Genomic DNA, 18,148 nt, shown 5'->3' on the forward strand with positions numbered 1-18,148 from the left:
TCTTTGTCCGTCTCTCACACACGGGGTTTGGTCCCCAGACCCTCTTGCTGTTTGTTGCTTTGTCATTTCGAAGCATCAACCTCCAGACACTATTGTTCCAGACTATTTAGAGACAGAGCGGAGAGAGAAGGCGATCTGAAAAAAAAATGTTCCAAGAAAGCAGAGTCTGAAGCGTGAATGTGAAATACGAACACTTCACAAAGAGAATTGAAATGAACTCTGTGCATTTCAGTTAGCAAGCTGCAGAGCGCTGAGCATCGTCTAACCGGACAGTGGAAATACAGTCAAACCAACACACGATCAATACCGAAGCATTGGTACAGTGCCATTAAAAACTGTCACTTGTTGTTTTATCATAGATTAGGCTTCAACAGGACATGTACTTGAATACATTAGCAGCGTTTTTAAAGACAAACAGAATACGACAGAATCTAAAAAGGTTCAGTTATTGTCTCCCTTTCTGAAGTTACAATCCCTTCCCTTCCTGGATATTTTGAGGCTAGCAAACAGGTTGTGGGGGTGATCCAAGCGGCTGAGGAGGGGGTGGTCCTTCTGTCCCTCCCTCCCCGGAGCACTGACGTCTCCTGTACAAACCACACGTGTTTGTTAAATAAGCCAGCCTCCTGCTATTGTCCAGAGTTTGTGTCAGGCTGCAAGGGCCAGCACGTGTGTGTTGGTGCGCGCTGTACAACACTCACACAAGTCTGAGCAAGACATGAATTGGCAGAGTTTGATTTACGATCCTTACCCGAAAGCTAGCGACTAAAGCCGGCGATGAAACATGACCGAGCATATTCATAAGCAGAATATCTATTTGCCTCTGTCCCTGAAACATGCATTGAACGTCTGGAGTTGGAAGATTTTCTGATGCCCGATTGCAGACAGTTAGCTGGGAGAGAAAGAGAAGGTGGTTTTCAGGACTGACCATGGACCTGGCTGTTCTGAATGGATCTCGGAATGACTCTGGGGCAGGGAACGACACGGAGGAGCTGGACACTAAGTTCCTGCAGCCGAAGTGGCAGATTGCCCTGTGGGCTCTCGCCTATTCCATTATAGTGGCGGTGGCTATCTGCGGGAACCTGGTGGTCATGTGGATTATCCTGGCCCACAAGAGGATGAGGACAGTGACCAACTACTTCTTGGTCAACCTGGCTTTCGCCGAGGTCTCAATGGCTGCCTTCAATACGGTCATCAACTTCGTCTACGGCATCCACAACGAGTGGTACTTCGGCCTTGGTTACTGCCGCTTCCACAACTTTTTCCCCATCACTGCCATGTTCGCAAGCATTTACTCAATGACAGCTATCGCCCTGGATAGGTGAGCTTCCTCACATGTTCCCTCCAGCTTCACATTTTAACAGTTCCATCAAATCTGACACTATTCTCACATCTCTCTCGGTCCCGCTTTCTTTCTTTCTCTCCCTATGTCGTTCCCTAATCCTATCTCTTACTATCTCTCACCCTGTCCTCCTGTCTCTCTGTGTCCCTCTGTCTCCCTGTCTCTCTGTGCAGACATAGGAGTAGAAGTAGGCCATTTGGCCCATCGAATCTGCTCCCGCCATTCAATGAGATCATGGCTGATCTGATAATCCTTAACTCCACTTTCCTGCCTTTTCCCCATAACTCTTGATTCCCTTACTGATTAAATTTTTTGTGTATGATTGATTCAAATTAAATTCTGATTGTGTCTCTCTGTGTCTCCCTGTCTTTCTGTGTCTGTCTCTTCCTATCTTTCTCTGTCTTTCCCTGTCTCTGTGTCTCCCTGTCTGTCCTTGGCTCCCTGTCTTTCTCTGTCTCTCCGTGTCTGCGTACATCTTCCTCTCTATGCTGTTTAAACTGCGGCCAACCTCAGCACCAAACCCATGTCTTTTCTTATTGTTCGCTGAGTTGCAAAGTCTGGGAACTGCGGTCTTACATTTCTGAACCCCACACTTCACAGCTTCAAATGGGGACTGGCAAGTTTGGCGCCTTCCCTCGCACCTTTCCTAAGAGGGAAGCGGTGAATTGTAGGAACCCGGCGGCTTCAAGAAGGATGAGGTTAGAATTGATTCCCTCTCATGAAACTGTGTAGGACTGTGCTTCACACCTATCAGTCACTGCCGATGTCAGTTGGCCTTTCCCCATTACAGTGTTGCTCCAGGAACAACTGGGCAGCAATGGGCTGTACAATCGTGCATTGACCTGTGTGCGGCCCCCGACACAATGCGCTTCCTTCAACATGCAGTCCCCCTGAATATTGCAAGTGGAGCATAGCAGTCGCAAAACTGCCCAATCTCTGGTCCACAAGACCGAGCAACCATTCAACTCCTTACTGTTTGCAGGCACGTCAAACCCTCTCTCTCACACACACACAAATGGAATGCCAAACTCGCTAGCAAGTTTGTAAGGAATTTTAAATGCTAAAAATTTAAAACCAGAGAATGAAAATGTACAGCCTGTATCTGAGAGAGAAATTTCCATAACATATCCAGCGAAAACCTTAGCCAGATCAGACCTGGCAGTACAATAACTTGTGTCAATTTTAGAAAGAAGGACGCTAATGATTATAGAGAAATTCGAGATCGGTTATTTTTTTCCCTTGAGATAACACACTGTATGACTTGTCCGCCTTTGCTGCTCAGTTTCACTTCCAACGAAGTCAATATTTATTTTTTCAGTGGGAGGGGGAGGGCCCAGTCGTTGTGGTCAATGTTGTTACCAACGACATGGGTTGGACAAATAGAGGTGCTGCATAGTCAGTATGAGCAGCTTGGCACCAAATTAAGAGGCAAAACCTCAAAGGTCATAATCTCTAGATTATTACCTGAGCCAAGTGCAAAATTGCATAGGACAAATCAGATTAGGGAGATGAATGTGTGGCTCAAAGTCTGGTGTGGAAGGAGTGGGTTCCGGTTTGTGGGGCACTGGCCCCAATATTGGGGAAAGTGGGATCTGTACCGCTGGGACGGTCTCAGCACATCTGAACCGTGCTGAGACCAGTGTTCTTGTGAGCCGCATAACTAGGGAAGTAGAGAAGGTTTTAAACTAGGTAGTGGGGGCAAGGGTACAAATTTGGGAAGATGTGGTAAATCAAAGGGTAGAGACAAGGCAAAAGAGAAAGGTGTTATTACAGGAAATGAAAAACAGACCGTGACAGGAAAGGATAGAGAGTATAAATCTAATAGTAAATCAACAGCTGAAGCTACAGGTTATAAAAAGAATAGACAGATAAAACTAAAGACTCTGTATCTGAATGCACAAAGCATTGAAAACAAAACAGATGAATTGAGAGCGCACATAGAAATACATAAGTATGATTTGTTAGCCATTACAGAGGCATGGCTGCAGGAGGACATGGATTGGGACCTGAATATTAAAGGGTATAGGACATTTAGGAAAGACATGAAGCAAGGAAAAGCTGGAGGGGTGGCCCTATTAGTTAATGATGGTTTTTGCACAATAGAGAGGGATGATCCAAGTTCAGGAAGCCAGGATGTGGAAACAGTTTGGGTAGAGATGAGAAATGGTAAAGGCAAGCAGTCACTTCTGGGAGTCATGTACAGGCTCCCTAATAGTAACCACTTGGTAGAATGGAACATAAAGGAAGACATGAAGGGAGCTTGCCAGAAAGGCATGGTGATAATCATAGGAGATTTTAATCTACATATGGACTGAAAAGGTCAGGGCAAAGGTAGCCTTGGTGAGGAGTTCATAGATGTTTCCGAGATATTTCTTAGAACAGCGTGGAGCCAACCAGACAGCAAGCTGTACTAGACCTGGTATTGGGCAACAAAATGGGATTAAGGAATGATCTCGTAGCGAAGGTGCCCCTCAGTAGCAGCGACCATAATATGCTTGAATTTTACATTCAGTTTGAGGGAGAGGGGAGTGGGCCAGATGATATTTAAAATTAAATAATGTCATTTATTAGGGCATAAAAGCAGAGCTGGCTAAAGTGAATTGGAAAATTAGGTTAAGGGATAGGTCAATAGATAGATCAGTTGCAGTGGCAAACATTTAAGGAGATATTTCAGACGACACAATAGATACATTTCAACAAGTAAGAAAAAGTCCAAGGGACAGCCACACTGTCTGTGGTTAACTAGAAAGTTGAAAGATAGTATCAAACTTAAAGAAAAAGTATATAATTGCGCAAAGATAGGGGGAAGGCCAGAAGATTGGATGGAATATAAGGAACAACAAAGAATGACTAACAGATTAATAAGGAGGGAAAAGTTAGAATACAAGAAAAAGCTAGCAAGAAATATAAAAATAGATAGTAAGAGTTTCTATAAATATTTAAAGAAGAAATGAGTTAACAAAGTGAGCGTTGGTCAAACAGAAAGTGAGTCTGGAGAATTGATAATGGAAAAAAGGAAATGGCAGATAAATTGAACAGATATTTTGCATCAGTCTTCACTATAGAGGATACAAGTAATATCCCCGAAGCAGCCACAAATCAGAAATGAAAGGAAGGGAGGAACTCAGGAAAATTACAATCACCAGAGAAGTGATACTGAGTAAATTGTTGCAGCTGTGAGCTGACAAGTGCCCAGGCCCTGATGGACTTCATCCTAAGGTCTTAAAAGAGGTGGCTAGTGAGATAGTTGATACATTGGTTTTAATTTTCCAGAACTCCCGAGATTCAGGAAAGGTTCCATTAGATTGGAAGATAGCAAATTTAACTCCATTATGCAAAAAGGGAGGGAGACAGAAAGCAGGAAACTACAGGCCAGTTAGCTTAACATCAGTCATAGGGAAAATGTTAGAAGCTATTATTAAAGATGCTGTAGCAGGGCACTTGGATAACATCAAGGTAATCAGGCATAGTCAACATGGTTTTGCGAAAGGGAAATTATGTTTAACTAACTTATTGGTGTTCTTTGAGGAAGTAATATGCGTTTTGGATAAAGAGGAACCAGTGGATGTACTGTACTTAGATTTCCAGAAGGCATTTGATGAAGTGCCACATCAAAGGTTATTGCGGAAAATAAAAGCTCATGGTATGGGAATAACATATTGACATAGATAGAAGATTGGTTGGCTAACAGGAAGCAGAATATAGGCATAAATGGATCTGCCACAGGGATCACTGCTGGAACGTCAAATGTTTACAATTTATATAAATGACTTGGATGAAGGGATGGATGGGATGGTTGCCAAATTTGCTGATGACACAAAGATAGGTAGGAAAGTAATTTGTGAAGAGGACATAAGGAGGCTACAAAAAATATAGACAGGCTAAGTGAGTGGGTAATGATGTGGCAAATGGAGTATAATGTGGGAAAATGTGAAATTGTCCATTTTGCCAGGAAGAATAAAATAGAGGCATATTATCTAAATGGCAAGAGATTGCAGAACTCTGAGATGCAGGGGGATCTGGGTATCCTAGTGCATGAATCACAAAAGGCTAATATGCAGGTACGGCAAGTCATTAGCAAAGCTAATAGAATGTTATTGTTTATTGCGAGGGGAATTGAATACAAAAGTAGGGAGGTTATGCTTCAGTTATACAGACCACTAGTGAGACCACATCTGGAGTACTGTGTAAAGTATAGGTCACCTTATTTAAGGAAGGACGTAAATGCTTTGGAAGCAGTTTAGATGAGGTTGACTTGACTAATCCCTGGAATGGGCAGGTTAGGTTGTCTTATGAGGAAAGGTTGCACAGGCTAGGCTTGTATCCACTGGAGTTTAGAAGAGTAAGAGGTGACTTGATTGAAACATATAAGATCCTGAGGGGTCTTGACAGGGTGGATGTGGAAAGGATTATTCCTCTTGTGGGAGAATCTAGAACTAGGGCTCTGCTTAACAATAAGGGTTTGTCCATTTCAAACCAAGATGAGTCAAATTTTTCTCTGAGGGTCATGAGTCTTTGGTACTCTCTTCCTGAAAAGGCGGTGGAAGCAGAGGCTTTGAATATTTTTAAGGCAGAGGTGGATAGATTCTTGATAAGCATGGGGGTTATAGCTATTGGGGTAGGCAGGATGCAGATTTAAGGTTACTCTCAGATCAGCCATGATCTTATTAAATGGTGGAGCAGGCTCGAGGGGTTGAATAGCCTACTCCTGCTCCTCGTTCGTATGACATGTGTAGTACCTTTCTCACTGAATCCGTCCCTCACTGAAATTTGAATTGAAACATCTGGATAAAGCAACTGATTGGAACAACCACTTAGGCCGCAAGGTTTTCTACTTCAGGAAGATGTTTAACAGGTTGGACAAGACCTCTTCACTTTGTTAGCAAAATAAGCATGTTCCCCCGAGATGGGGGCAATCTGAAATGTTGATGCTTTTCAGTAAGTTTGCTAAAGCGTTAGGAAACAGTCAGGATTTGCCAGAGCAAATCTTGAAGTTTGGTCATTTCCTTGCCTCATAACATATCCAATCTCTTTTGCTGCAACAAATCTACACCTTTTATTTTTACCAAAGATTCAAAATTGGTTTAAATGGTTTGCAGAGGGTTAACCTGAGGTAGATATCAAAACTGTCATGGCAGGTAATGCGGGGCAGAGTGTTCCTCAAGCTAAACCTGACCAAAAGGTTTCTTTTAGGAGAGTATTGCCCTTTAAATGGGGCATTTATTCTCTTATAATTAAGCTTTGTAAAATGTTGGAAAGAATGATGATATTTCTGAAAATGATTACATTTTTCTCACTGTATGAAATTTATTATTGTGAAGCACTTTCTTCTTTAACTCCAAATACCATTGGACCTGCCTTAGAGGAATCAATGAGCGAGTGAAAAAACAGTCATTAACCGGGCAGTCTTGAGGGACCTGCTCATTACCACTGTGCAACACGTCATCAGCTCCCACACGCTGTCAAACTCAATAATACTGCTCAGCCCCTTCCCCACCCCATCTCACTATATTAGCAATTAATATTTAAATAAAAGATACCTTTAAAAATTGGCCAAGAAAGCAATCAAGAAATCTTTTCCACACAGACAGGAAAAGTGTGGCTTAGGTTTATTAAAGTAAGTCAGGAGAATACAAATTTAAATTAGTCGAAAGCAAATTGAAAATTGATAGACGGAAGAACTTGTTTGCTCAATAAGGTTTTTTTTTCTATATAGGTGTAGGTTCCAGGCAGCCTGCTTTACCATGAATCCTCCATTGCCTATCTGCATTCTTAACATTCACTCCAGAGAACGAAGGACGTCTGCGATCATCACCAAGGCAGAATTTTTCGGGCATTTGCAAAATGTAGATGCTTTAACACTTTCCCTATAGAACGTGAAACATTCTCAGATATTTCAGCGTGATAAGGGCCAAAATGAATGGGAGAGGTGTTGTTTCATTTTTGGAGAGTTAAGGTGCCAGGGAGTCGGAGATGGGTTTCATTGGACCAATGGCCTTTACTTGTGGTGAACTGTTCTCATGTGCTTTTGGTTGTGATATTTTTATAACTTAATAGCTTACTACAGCAACAGCTTGAATTAATATCGCGCCTTTAGCTTGTAAAACTTGGAGCATTGTCAGACACAAAAATGACTCCAAGCTGAAAAAGAGATATTGGGAGAGGCGACTAAAAACTTGGCAGGAAGGGGTTAAGTTTATGGAGGACCTTAAAGGAGGAGAGTTGGAGAAGCAGCAAGATATAGGGAAGGAATTCCAGAGCTCGGGACCGAGAGGGCATAGCTTCAAGTGGTGTTGTGAAGGAAAGAGTGAATAGACAAGAGGACAGTGTTGAAGGAATACAAAGTTCTTCATGGGGCTAGAGCAGGTTACAAAGAATAAGACGGACAAGGATGTGTGTTTTTAATTGGGTGTTGGTAGGCTGGGAGCACGGGGTGGTGGTTGTGATATGGATAGCAAAATGTTCAATGAGCTCAAGCTTATGGATGGCGGCAGATTGGGAATAGATGTAAACATTGCAATTCTTATTCAAATGAATTGGAGAAACAAATCACAGCAGAGGGTCCACCAACCATTCACCAGATAATCTAGGAGCTTCTTCTTATCGTGCCCACGGACAGTCTATACATGGCCCAGCCAGAACTGGACACATTTTTGCGCCTTGTTGTTGAATTCGGCAAGATCTGCAACAGTGCAGGGTTCCTCTAGCGATAGGCATTGCAGGAGATGTTGCATAGTCTGTGGCTCAGTTCCACATTCACAAGTTGTCGGGCTGGTTGTATATCCCCATTTGCTTAGTGACACCTTTGAATGACCTACACCAGTCCTAAGTCTGTTAAGGCACTTCCAGGTTGCTCAGTTGCAATTAGTTCCTGGGGGAAGGCTTTCATCCCGTAGAATTTCCATTGCTGGTGTTGTTCAAGACTGGCGTCTTTCCACAAGGCGATGCGGGCTTCAGATGGGATTGATTGTAATGGAACAACACTGTTCATGAAGCTCTTCCTTGACTTTAGTTGGCTGGGTGTAGGTGTATGACCATGTAGAGGGTGCCTCTCATCTGCTGTTTGACGGAGTCGCTCTTTCTTACTGGCTACCGTTCTTCTTATATCGGGGGAGCGATACCCATCAGGATATTTGGCTAAGGGATATCATGAACTTGCTCCTCCATCCCCACCCCCTTTCCGATCCCGATTCTTCCAATAATTTATACATATTTTTCTTTTCCCGCCTATTTCCATTATTTTTATATGTATTTCCATCCATTGTTTTATCTCTACCTTGTAGCCTATTTTGATTTCAACCCCCCCGCGCCCGCCCCCGCCCCCCCCCCCCCCCCCCCCCACCCCCCCAACCTCACCTCAGCCCCACTAGGGCTATCTGTCCCTTGCTCGTCCTACTTTCTACCCCTAATGTCCCCATTAGCACATTTCTTAGCTAATATCACCACCATCAACATCTCTTTGTCCTTTCGTCTATGACATCTTTTGGCAACCTCCACCTATCACTGGCCCTCTATCCAGCTCTACCTGTCCCACCCCCCCTTAAACTTGCTTGTATTTCACCTCTTTTCTATTTTTCCTTAGTTCTGATGAAGAGTCATTCGGACTCGAAACGTTAACTGTATCCCTCTCCGCAGATGCTGTTAGACCTGCTGAATTTTTCCAGGTATTTTTGTTTTTGTTCTAGCTAGGGGATATCGTTGTTCTTGACATTTCCATTTCATTTGCAAGGTAGTTTAGATTTACTGGAGCAACATTTATCAGAATATTCACTTGGCCGTGTTCCCTTTTGAATATGAGCATGATAAAACAAGTGTCACATCAGAACTCCTGCAGAAAAGCCCTAAACTCTGTTGGTTGCGTGGTTGTGTTAGTGATTCACGACTACATGGATTTTACTTTAGAATAAGAAACGCACAACATTTTATTACAATCACACCATATGCCTTTGATTCTACATAGATTTGTTGTGTCTATTTGGTGAGGCATTCAAACTACCAATGGGGTGGGCAAAATCTGAATTAGTCTTGGCCATGTACTTATGGTCAGTAATAGAGTGAAGAGCAAATTCTAGTCACCCGCTGGCCTCTCTCGGGAGCTAGGAATGGTGTGTCGTGTGGGATGACTGAACGAGATCGAGTCAAATAAAACAATGCAAATAAGGTGAAACTCTGTACATATGTTTAAAAAAAAATTATCTTTTCCGCATGATATTCATGGGATGTTAACACTGGGAGTAGAACATCCCAACACTGATTAGTCTTGGGATGGGAGCTGTAGTTGGTTACATTGCAACCTTCCATTTCAATCGCTGAGTTATTTTAGCCATACAGTTCTGTTTCATACCTGCACTGCTCCATTGTTTGCCCCTCATAGTTTCAAAATTCTTGTTTGCGCCTGTGCCCTCTTCTACCAGCTGTGGTAGTAATACTAGTGACTGAATTGCAGGGCTAACTAAGGAGCTGCCCATGATTCTATCAATCCACTGTCTGCCTTACCCATTGAATGTTGGTGGAAGGCCCACCGTGCTCGGAGTGTCCTGAGCTGAAGCCGATGAGGTCCATAGTTTACTGAGGAATGCTAGTCAGAAACTAGTGCTCTATGCTCATCTTTGCATGAGGACTATGTGAGGTTGCCGAGTCCTTCTCTGATGGTTACCTGTTAGCAGTATTGAAGTTGAGCCAATGGATTTTGTACCCTGAAACCACACTAGCAGCAGCGTGAACAGTCTTGATATTTGCTCCTACAACCACAATAACATGTACTTATAAAAAATGTTCATAATTTGATTAAATGTCCCAAGATGCTCCACCAAGGAGATCATCAACCCAAACTTGACACAGGCCACATAAGATGTTAGGATAGATGACCATGACTGTGATTAAAGATAGCCTTTAAGGTGTGCCAGAAAGGAGGAGAGGAAGTAAGAGAAGCGGTCAAGTTTAGTGAGTGCATCATACAGCTAAATGGCCAATGTAGCTGAAGGCTGGAGATGCACAAGAGGCTAGAGTAAAGCGGTGATCTTGGAGGGTTGTAGGGCTGGAGAGGCTACAGAGATAGGGAGGCACGACTGCTTTGTCTGTGGGGGTTTAACTCTGGAGCCCTATCCAGTTCCACTGATGGTGTGCCTTGTTCACTATCAGATGTAGTGTGGACAGCCATTCAATCATTCTTCGCACAGCTTTAGACGTCAAATGCTTGTTCAATCCAGTCCTGTTTAATATCCTCAGAAGTCTTACTAAGGTCTATATCCTGTGACAGCTCATATCGAGCTTCTCACATCCATCAGCAATTGTCATTCTGTCAGCCCTTTAGATGTTTTACTCTGTGCCGCTTTATCCTCAGTATGGAATAATGGCGAGAAGATGCCTGTATCTGGGCGGTTAGATGGTACATGTGTGGGTGATGACTTGTTGATATAGCTGCTCTCTGAACACCATTGAACTGTCCACACTCACTGAGATTCCATTCGTACTGAAGTACACCTTTTCATTTCATGAAGCGATGAAGCACTGCAGTCTGTATGGCGGACTGGTGCATAACAATGAAGTTATCCTGGAATCTCGAATGATGGTACAAATCAGGTGGTCCATGAACACCTTAAGCTCCAATGGCCATTCTCACTTCCTTGTTCATTGAGAAATGCTTCCTTCAGCAGCGCATCATTTCCTCTTTGTGGACACTTTGTCCCCTAGCTTGTGTCATGAAACTGAAAGTGGGAATAAGGCAGGATGAGTGGAGCCAGAGCTGCTCATTCTCCCGATCATGCTTGATGGAATTTGAAGCGAATACCTTGCCAGCTACCCTCTCGCGTTTCTGTATGTAAGCTATATTTCCCTGTCCATATACGCTATAGAGTGTCAACTCTGAAATTTCCCCCCATGTATGTCTTTCGTATCAACGTTTTGCAAAGGTCACTTCATTCAGTTGTCTTTATGACAACTCGTTGTTCACTCGTTGACATCTTTAACAACTCGGGCTTAAATACGTCGATTTCATCTGCACATTAAAAGAAATGATACAGCCATTGCCTTTCTTTAGTGCCCATCCAGGCCAAAATACCTGTTCCAATTTCGTCCAAAATTTCCTATTCGGCTTGAAACGTTAACTCTGTTTCTCGCTCCACAGATGCTGCCAGACCTGTTGAGTATTTTTACAGCACTTTGTTTTTATTTCAGATTTCCAGCATCTGCAGTATTTTATTTTTATTTTAGTGGATAACAGAGGTTTGTTTTCCTCTCTTGCGCTGCCTAAAGGGCAATTAGCAACCCAGGAAGCGTGCAAGAAACATTTGTGCAGTTGTACCGTGACGGTTAGCTCTGGGCCGACTGAGACATTTGTTTGGCAAAGCCGGGCTGCTTGCGGCAAATGTGCCGTTGTCACATCTGTCTTTCAAGCGGATGGAAACGGGACAATTAACGCTTTATTCTAATTCAGTGGAGAATATAATTTCATTGGCATCACAACCGGAAAGAAGTAGCCAGACTGTTACTCAGTTACTTGTGATCGACGTGACCATAATAGGCCCGGCTCACCTGTGTCCTTAGCGTTTACATGCAGCCATGTGCAAGAACTGGAGCTGAGCGATGACTGATGAAATGAGTCCAAAAACAGGTTTTATTTTTAAAAAAAATCTTTGTGTCGCAGCTCATTTAGGAATAGAAATGGCAATTACAGGAAACACTCAACAAAGTGATAAATTATACACAGACACGATTAGATTTGTCAAGCACACACATTTGGAAATGTATTTGACAGTGGGTTACATTTGGTATGTCAGATATTTAAACTGGGACAGCAATTTCTGTCTCCTTTTAAGAATTCTACACTATTCGACACGGCCTCAAAGCGTAAAATTCAGAAATGGAAAGAAAGACTTCCTATGACACCTTTCAAGACCTCAGAACTTTCCAAAGCCCTTGAGAGATAGTAAAGCACTTTTGAAGTTTAGTCACCATTGTAATATAGGAGCCACAGCAGCCCATTTGCACAAAGCAAGGTCCCACTAACAGTAATATGATAATGACCAGATGACTTGTTTTTAGGTGTGGTTTGAGATTTAAATATTGCCCAGGACGCTAGGGAGAGCTCCCCTGCTCCACTTTGAATAATGCCATGGGATCTTTTCCATCCAGCTGAGGGGGGAGGCAGGGACTTGATTCAATGTTGCAATCAAAAGGCAGCATCCCTGCCTCCATCAGTACTGCACCTGAGTGTTAGCCTAGATTGTGTGTTCAAGTCTTTGGAGTGGAACTTGAACCTACAATTTTCTGATCCAGAAGTGAGAGTACTATCACCAAATCATGGATGACAAGTAAGATTTCTTTCTTATTGCCAACATGTTGGAAATTGGTTTGTTCTAGCTTTCATTCGCCACTAAACATGTCCCAAAACTGCCCCATCCTGATCAGTCCTGGGATCAACCAGTTCAGGAATCGTTAGCAACACTGTACTGATTTGAATGAAGTCAGCTGAACTGCTACTTGCTAGAGGAGCAGCTTTTTTTCACAGCTAAAACAAATCATTGCACAAAAGTTGTAAATCATTAAATGTTGAGGGGAATGGACAGGGTGGATAGGAAGCAGCTGTTCCCTTTGGTTGAAGGGTCAGTCACAAGGGGCATAGGTTCAAGGTGAGGGGCAGGAGGTTTAGGGGGGATGTGAGGAAAAACTTTTTTACCCAGAGGGTGGTGACGGTCTGGAATGCACTGCCTGGGAAGGTGGTGGAGGCGGGTTGCCTCACATCCTTTAAAACCTACCTGGATGAGCACTTGGCAAGTCATAACATTCAAGGCTATGGGCCAAGTGTTGGTAAATGGGATTAGGTAAGTAGATCAAGTGTTTCTCACGTGTTGGTGCAGACTCGATGGGCTGTGATTCTCTGCTTGTACACATAATACAGCTGTTTGAGTGAAGCTGTTTGAACAGCATTAACCCTGCCTGGGGTATGCATGACTGTAACTTGGAGTGGATTATAGCTTGTCACCCTCTCGTTCAAATCAAATGAAAGGTAATTCAGAAACCTAAGACCAATTAAGAATTAGACAAGGCCATTCAGCCCATTGGAGTGCATCTCACATGCACTTCAATTCTCCCAGCTGATCTTCTATGTATATTTTGATCAAGTCTTGATGTCTTTTATCCCTCCTGTCTTCCCTAAAGGTTAATATTGAAAGATTTATCACACTCTGAGCAAAGGCATTCTTCCTAATATATCTACTGCACATGGATTGTTTGACCTCTGTGTACCACAGGAACATAGGAACAAGTCTTCAGCCCATTCCACCATTCGTGACTGATCAGATCTCAGCTCCTTGTACCTGTTTACTGGCCCAGCTCTAATTTTAAGATGATTCCCCCTCATTCTTGCTTTTCCCATCAGAGGTATAGATTCTGTGCATGAATCCTTATAACATTTAGGTCATTCCTCAATCTTGTACACTCAAGGGATTACAAGCCAAGTTTATGCAACCTGCCCTTATTATCTGAGCCTCAGTATCATACTACGATATATCTTTCCTGAGATGTACTGCCCAGATCTTAACACAACTCTTGTTGAGGTTTGATCAATGCATTTGCAATGTATAAACTGATGAGTGACTGAAACAAACACATTTCTGTTAAATTGCCAATCTAATACCCAATTGTCAACATGTCAACAAATCAGAAAATTACAAAACATATCAGTGAACAATGAGTAACGAGTAGAAAATCAAAAAAATCTTCAACTTATTTCAAAGGTGTCAGTTATTAACCAGGAGGCCTTGTGATGCAATGGTAGCATACCTACCTCTGGGCTAGAAGCTCTGGGGTCAAATCTCTGCCAGGGCTTGTTCGCCATGGAAGGAGTGTTCATGCAGTGGTTTGGTGAGCTGCTGATTAATTGGGAATCCTTTTACCACCTCCCTGCTTTTCTTCAAAGGGGACAAACAAACTGTGTGTGAAGAGCTGATAAAAGAAAAGTTTGTTAACCTACAAGTTTACAAGAATGGTTCCAGGGATGAGAAACTTCAGCTATGAGGATAGATTGGAGAGGTTGGGACTCTTCTCCTTGGAGAGAAGAAGGCTGAGAGGAGATTTGATAAGGATGTTCAAAATCATGAGGAGGCTGGACAGGGTAGAAAGGGAGAAGTTGTTCCCACTCATAAAAGGATCAAGAACAAGAGGGCACAGATATAAAGTGATTTGCAAAAGAAGCAAGTGTGATGGGAGAAAAAACTTTTCCACACAATGAGTGGTTTGGGTCTGGAATGCACTACCTGGAAATGTGGTGGAGGCAGGTTCAATCGAGACATTGAAGAGGACATTAGATGTTTATTTGAATAGAAACAATGTGCAAGGGTATGGGGAAAAGGCGGGGCAATGACACTAGGTCACAATGCTCATTTGAACAGCTGGTGCAGACATGATGGGCCAAATGGCCTCCTTCTGTGCTGTTAAGATTCTGTGATTCTGTGAAATGCCATGAAACCCACCAAGCAAATTTGCTCACATAATGTCTTCAGTTAAGTGTGAAAAATATAGTTTAAAGCATTCAAAGCTATTTATTTTAACAAGTATTTCTGAGTTGCTGTGGGGTATGTTGTTTGCTGCAGGGCCAGACAGGGTGAGATACTTTAAGACTTGCTTGCTTAGTCCCATAGCCATCCTGACTCATTTTTTTTTGAGGGGGGTGGTGGGGGTGCTGTAAGGGGGAAGCTGTACAATCACTGGAGATTTGACAAGGGACAGGCCTGTTTGGGAAATGTTACATTGACAATGTGAAAAGTGACACATTTCCACATTTGGGAAGAGAGAGAGAGAAAATGGCCCTTAAATGGGAAGGTTTTAATTTTTAGTATGGGTGTAGGTTTGTTGACATGCAGGCTAGTAAAGGTGGAAATGTAAATCAAAAAATACAGAAAAAGGAGACAGAATCCTTGGGTACTGCACCTAGAGAAATAAAGTGCAAATTTGTGAAAAATCTGTGGGGTAGATTTTCACCTTTCCCATCTGGGTTTGAGCATCACATGGGCACAGTGCAGACAGGAATATCTGGGAATGGAAGACTCTTTCCTGTTGTGGAGGATAAAGGCTAGTCTGAACTAGTTGAATGGCCTGTTTCTGTGTTGTAACTTGTGTGTAAAAAAAGCTGAGCTACAAACAGTAACTAAAATGCCCAAGTTAAAATATTGAACCATGTCTCTTGGCAGCGATTGTTCGGCTCCTTGGCAGAATTCTCAGCTCATTTGTGAGTTGAAGCTCCAGTTTACAACTTGAACACATAAAAAGATCTTTTCCTTCTTTGGCATCCAGGATGGTTGGATCACTTGGGCAGAGCATATAAGGTTAATCATGCGGGAGAGAAACATAAACTTCGGGACTGAGATGTCCTCGAAACAGCTCATTGGCTGGAATGAAAGCAAAGATAGGAAGGGGTTTGACACAAGGTGAGTCATCTCCCTACCACTACGTTAGATAGAGGAACACCTTTATTATCCTAAAACCCTTTCCTACTGCCTCCAACTGCAGAGAATTAAAATGGACAAAAATATCTAGGGTATTCCTAGTCTGTACCAAAGGTGGATTCATCTCTTGTTATAATTCTTTCCCTTTGTTATATATTCAAGCAGAAATTCTTAGTTTAATGTGAAGTTCATCATGAAAAGCTCTCCTGGACAGGTGAATAAGTTCTTGTTGAAGCTTGCTCAATCTCAGGAGCTCAGTACAACAATGATGTACATCACTATGAAGTGTTGGGACATGGCCCTCATTAACTCTCATCTGAATGAGTTCCCGTTTCAATTATGTCAAAGAGTGGTGATACTGAGCAGAGCCCAGCTCCCTCTCTTTACCAAGCAAAGCCTGCCCGCCAGCTTCCTGGGTAAAGGGGTTGCCACTTTTAGCACTGGATCATGCAGACTTTAGGGGCCCAGATTCAATAGCCCTCACCTCCCCCCTAACCCCAAACTATGAGGAATTTGTTGATTTTAGTCAGGTGAGATGCTATGATTGATTCATTGTCCCTAGGCTAGAGTTAAGGAAACATTGCATGCTGGAATAGGTACGTACAAGGGTACAGGGTGATGAATGTGATGCCGTCCCACACCCCAAAAATAAAATAGCCTAGCACCACACTATCTGGGTTTACAGAAAAGTGGGCATTTCCAAGAGAGAAAGGAAGAAATTGCTTTATTTTTAAAACTCAATTAAATAACTCTAATAAACAAAACTTGTTTCATCTCTGCTTTGAGCACTAATCAAATAAATTCTGATTACTGAGAGCTGATTACCAATGTTCAGTAATTGTATTCTGCACGTGTCCACAAGCTGTCTGAAACACTGGGGTCTAGGCTGCAAAGAGATTCAGCTTCGCTTATTAAAAAGCATCATAAATAGTGCAGCACTTCACTTGATAATCACGTCACACTCATTGCAAGCCAATTTTATACCAGACTTGATTTGCATGCAAATATATCCAGAAGTGGCGGTTTGAGGCAGATGATCAAGCTCATTAATAAATGTCAGCAGAATAAAGTCACTCCCTGAAAAGTTAATTCAATCTGTGCTCGTCAAGAAAACCACAGGGTTTAATCAGAGAATGTGATGGATTACAAACCATGGGGTGCAACCTTGGCCTTAAGGAGGCTCTGTGAGCCTTATAATTCATTTGAGGACTGCTCCATGTGTGTAACGGTACCACAGGTAATTTTTACAGTGACATCCCATTTCTTCCCTCTGTACAAGTATTAACTGCTGCTGAATGACCATCAGCTCAGTGAAAAGTGCCCTTTGGTCTGTTCCAAACTCTTTAATCTTCCAGTATCAAGAGTTGTCCTTGACCGAGTGCCAATTCCAATGTCCAGGATTTTGTGCTGTGGGATGTACTAAAGCTTGGGGCAGCTGATATAAAGGCTCAATAGAGAAAGAGGCACTGTCTAGAGTCCACCTGCTGTAGTATACGAAGGGGCTGGAAACCATGCAAAACCCATCAGGCATGGCAGGTATGTTATAAATATCATGTGAGGATAGAATTTTGTTCAGGCACAGCAGAGTGCCACATGCTGTATGGAAATAATTTGAATTGTGCTCCACCTACAGTAATGTCCAAAATGAACTGTTGTGGACTTATGAATAAAGTATATTTTTGGAAAAAAATCTCCCTATGTATAAGGAATGCTTGGCCACCTTTCATCCTTCTCCTCCTTTTGGCCGGCTAACATTGGGATCTCAGGAACTGTATACGGGAAGCCTAATGTGGTGTGGCCCTTTAAAGCGCTCATGTATAGGGCACTGTACCTCTAGGCACATTCATTTCCAGAGTGGAATTAAAGTCACCTATTGTAGCCTTCTACATGACAGAATGAAGGTCACCAGTACGTTTGTATTAGTGTTGTGATTGGCATCCCGTGTTCTAAATCCCTGCAGCTCGCAATCAGATATTCAGATCCTTAGGGATTCTGCAGCTGAAGAACTTCTCTGATATAGTATTCATAATTTTAAAATAGTGCATTTTGAAACAATAGATTGTATTTATAGATTAGTGAATGTGTCCCAGTTAGTAACATGTGGGCATGGCAAGAGTGGAGCTTTTACAAGCCCCACTGATCATCTTAGTACCTGACCTATCTTCCACCACTAGAGTCATGGTACGTAGCATGTTCTAACTGATTCCCATCTCCTCCACTGCCTCAGCACCTGAAGAATCAGGAAGAGAAGTTTCTGCCTGAATTCCCATTTCTGTGCTTTGACTCACGAGTTGGGCACTCCACCTCTGGGAGAATATATTGGCCGGACAGATTCACCACAATGATATCTGTGCAGTCAGGCTGC

General features: G+C 42.7%; 1 protein-coding gene across 1 annotated transcript in view; it reads left to right on the forward strand.

The window, feature by feature from the left end:
- Positions 1-1,073: 1,073 nt before the first annotated feature.
- LOC121290067 (substance-P receptor-like) overlaps positions 1,074-18,148 on the forward strand; it is a 379,077-nt gene continuing 362,002 nt past the window's right edge. Inside the window, exon 1 of the mRNA XM_041210224.1 lies at positions 1,074-1,318. Coding sequence (XP_041066158.1) covers positions 1,089-1,318 — 230 coding nt within the window. The 5' untranslated portion in view covers positions 1,074-1,088. The remainder of the gene's footprint in view (positions 1,319-18,148) is intronic.

The sequence above is a fragment of the Carcharodon carcharias genome, chromosome 17 (genome assembly GCF_017639515.1).
Source record: "Carcharodon carcharias isolate sCarCar2 chromosome 17, sCarCar2.pri, whole genome shotgun sequence".
NCBI classification, from domain to species: Eukaryota; Metazoa; Chordata; class Chondrichthyes; order Lamniformes; family Lamnidae; genus Carcharodon; species Carcharodon carcharias.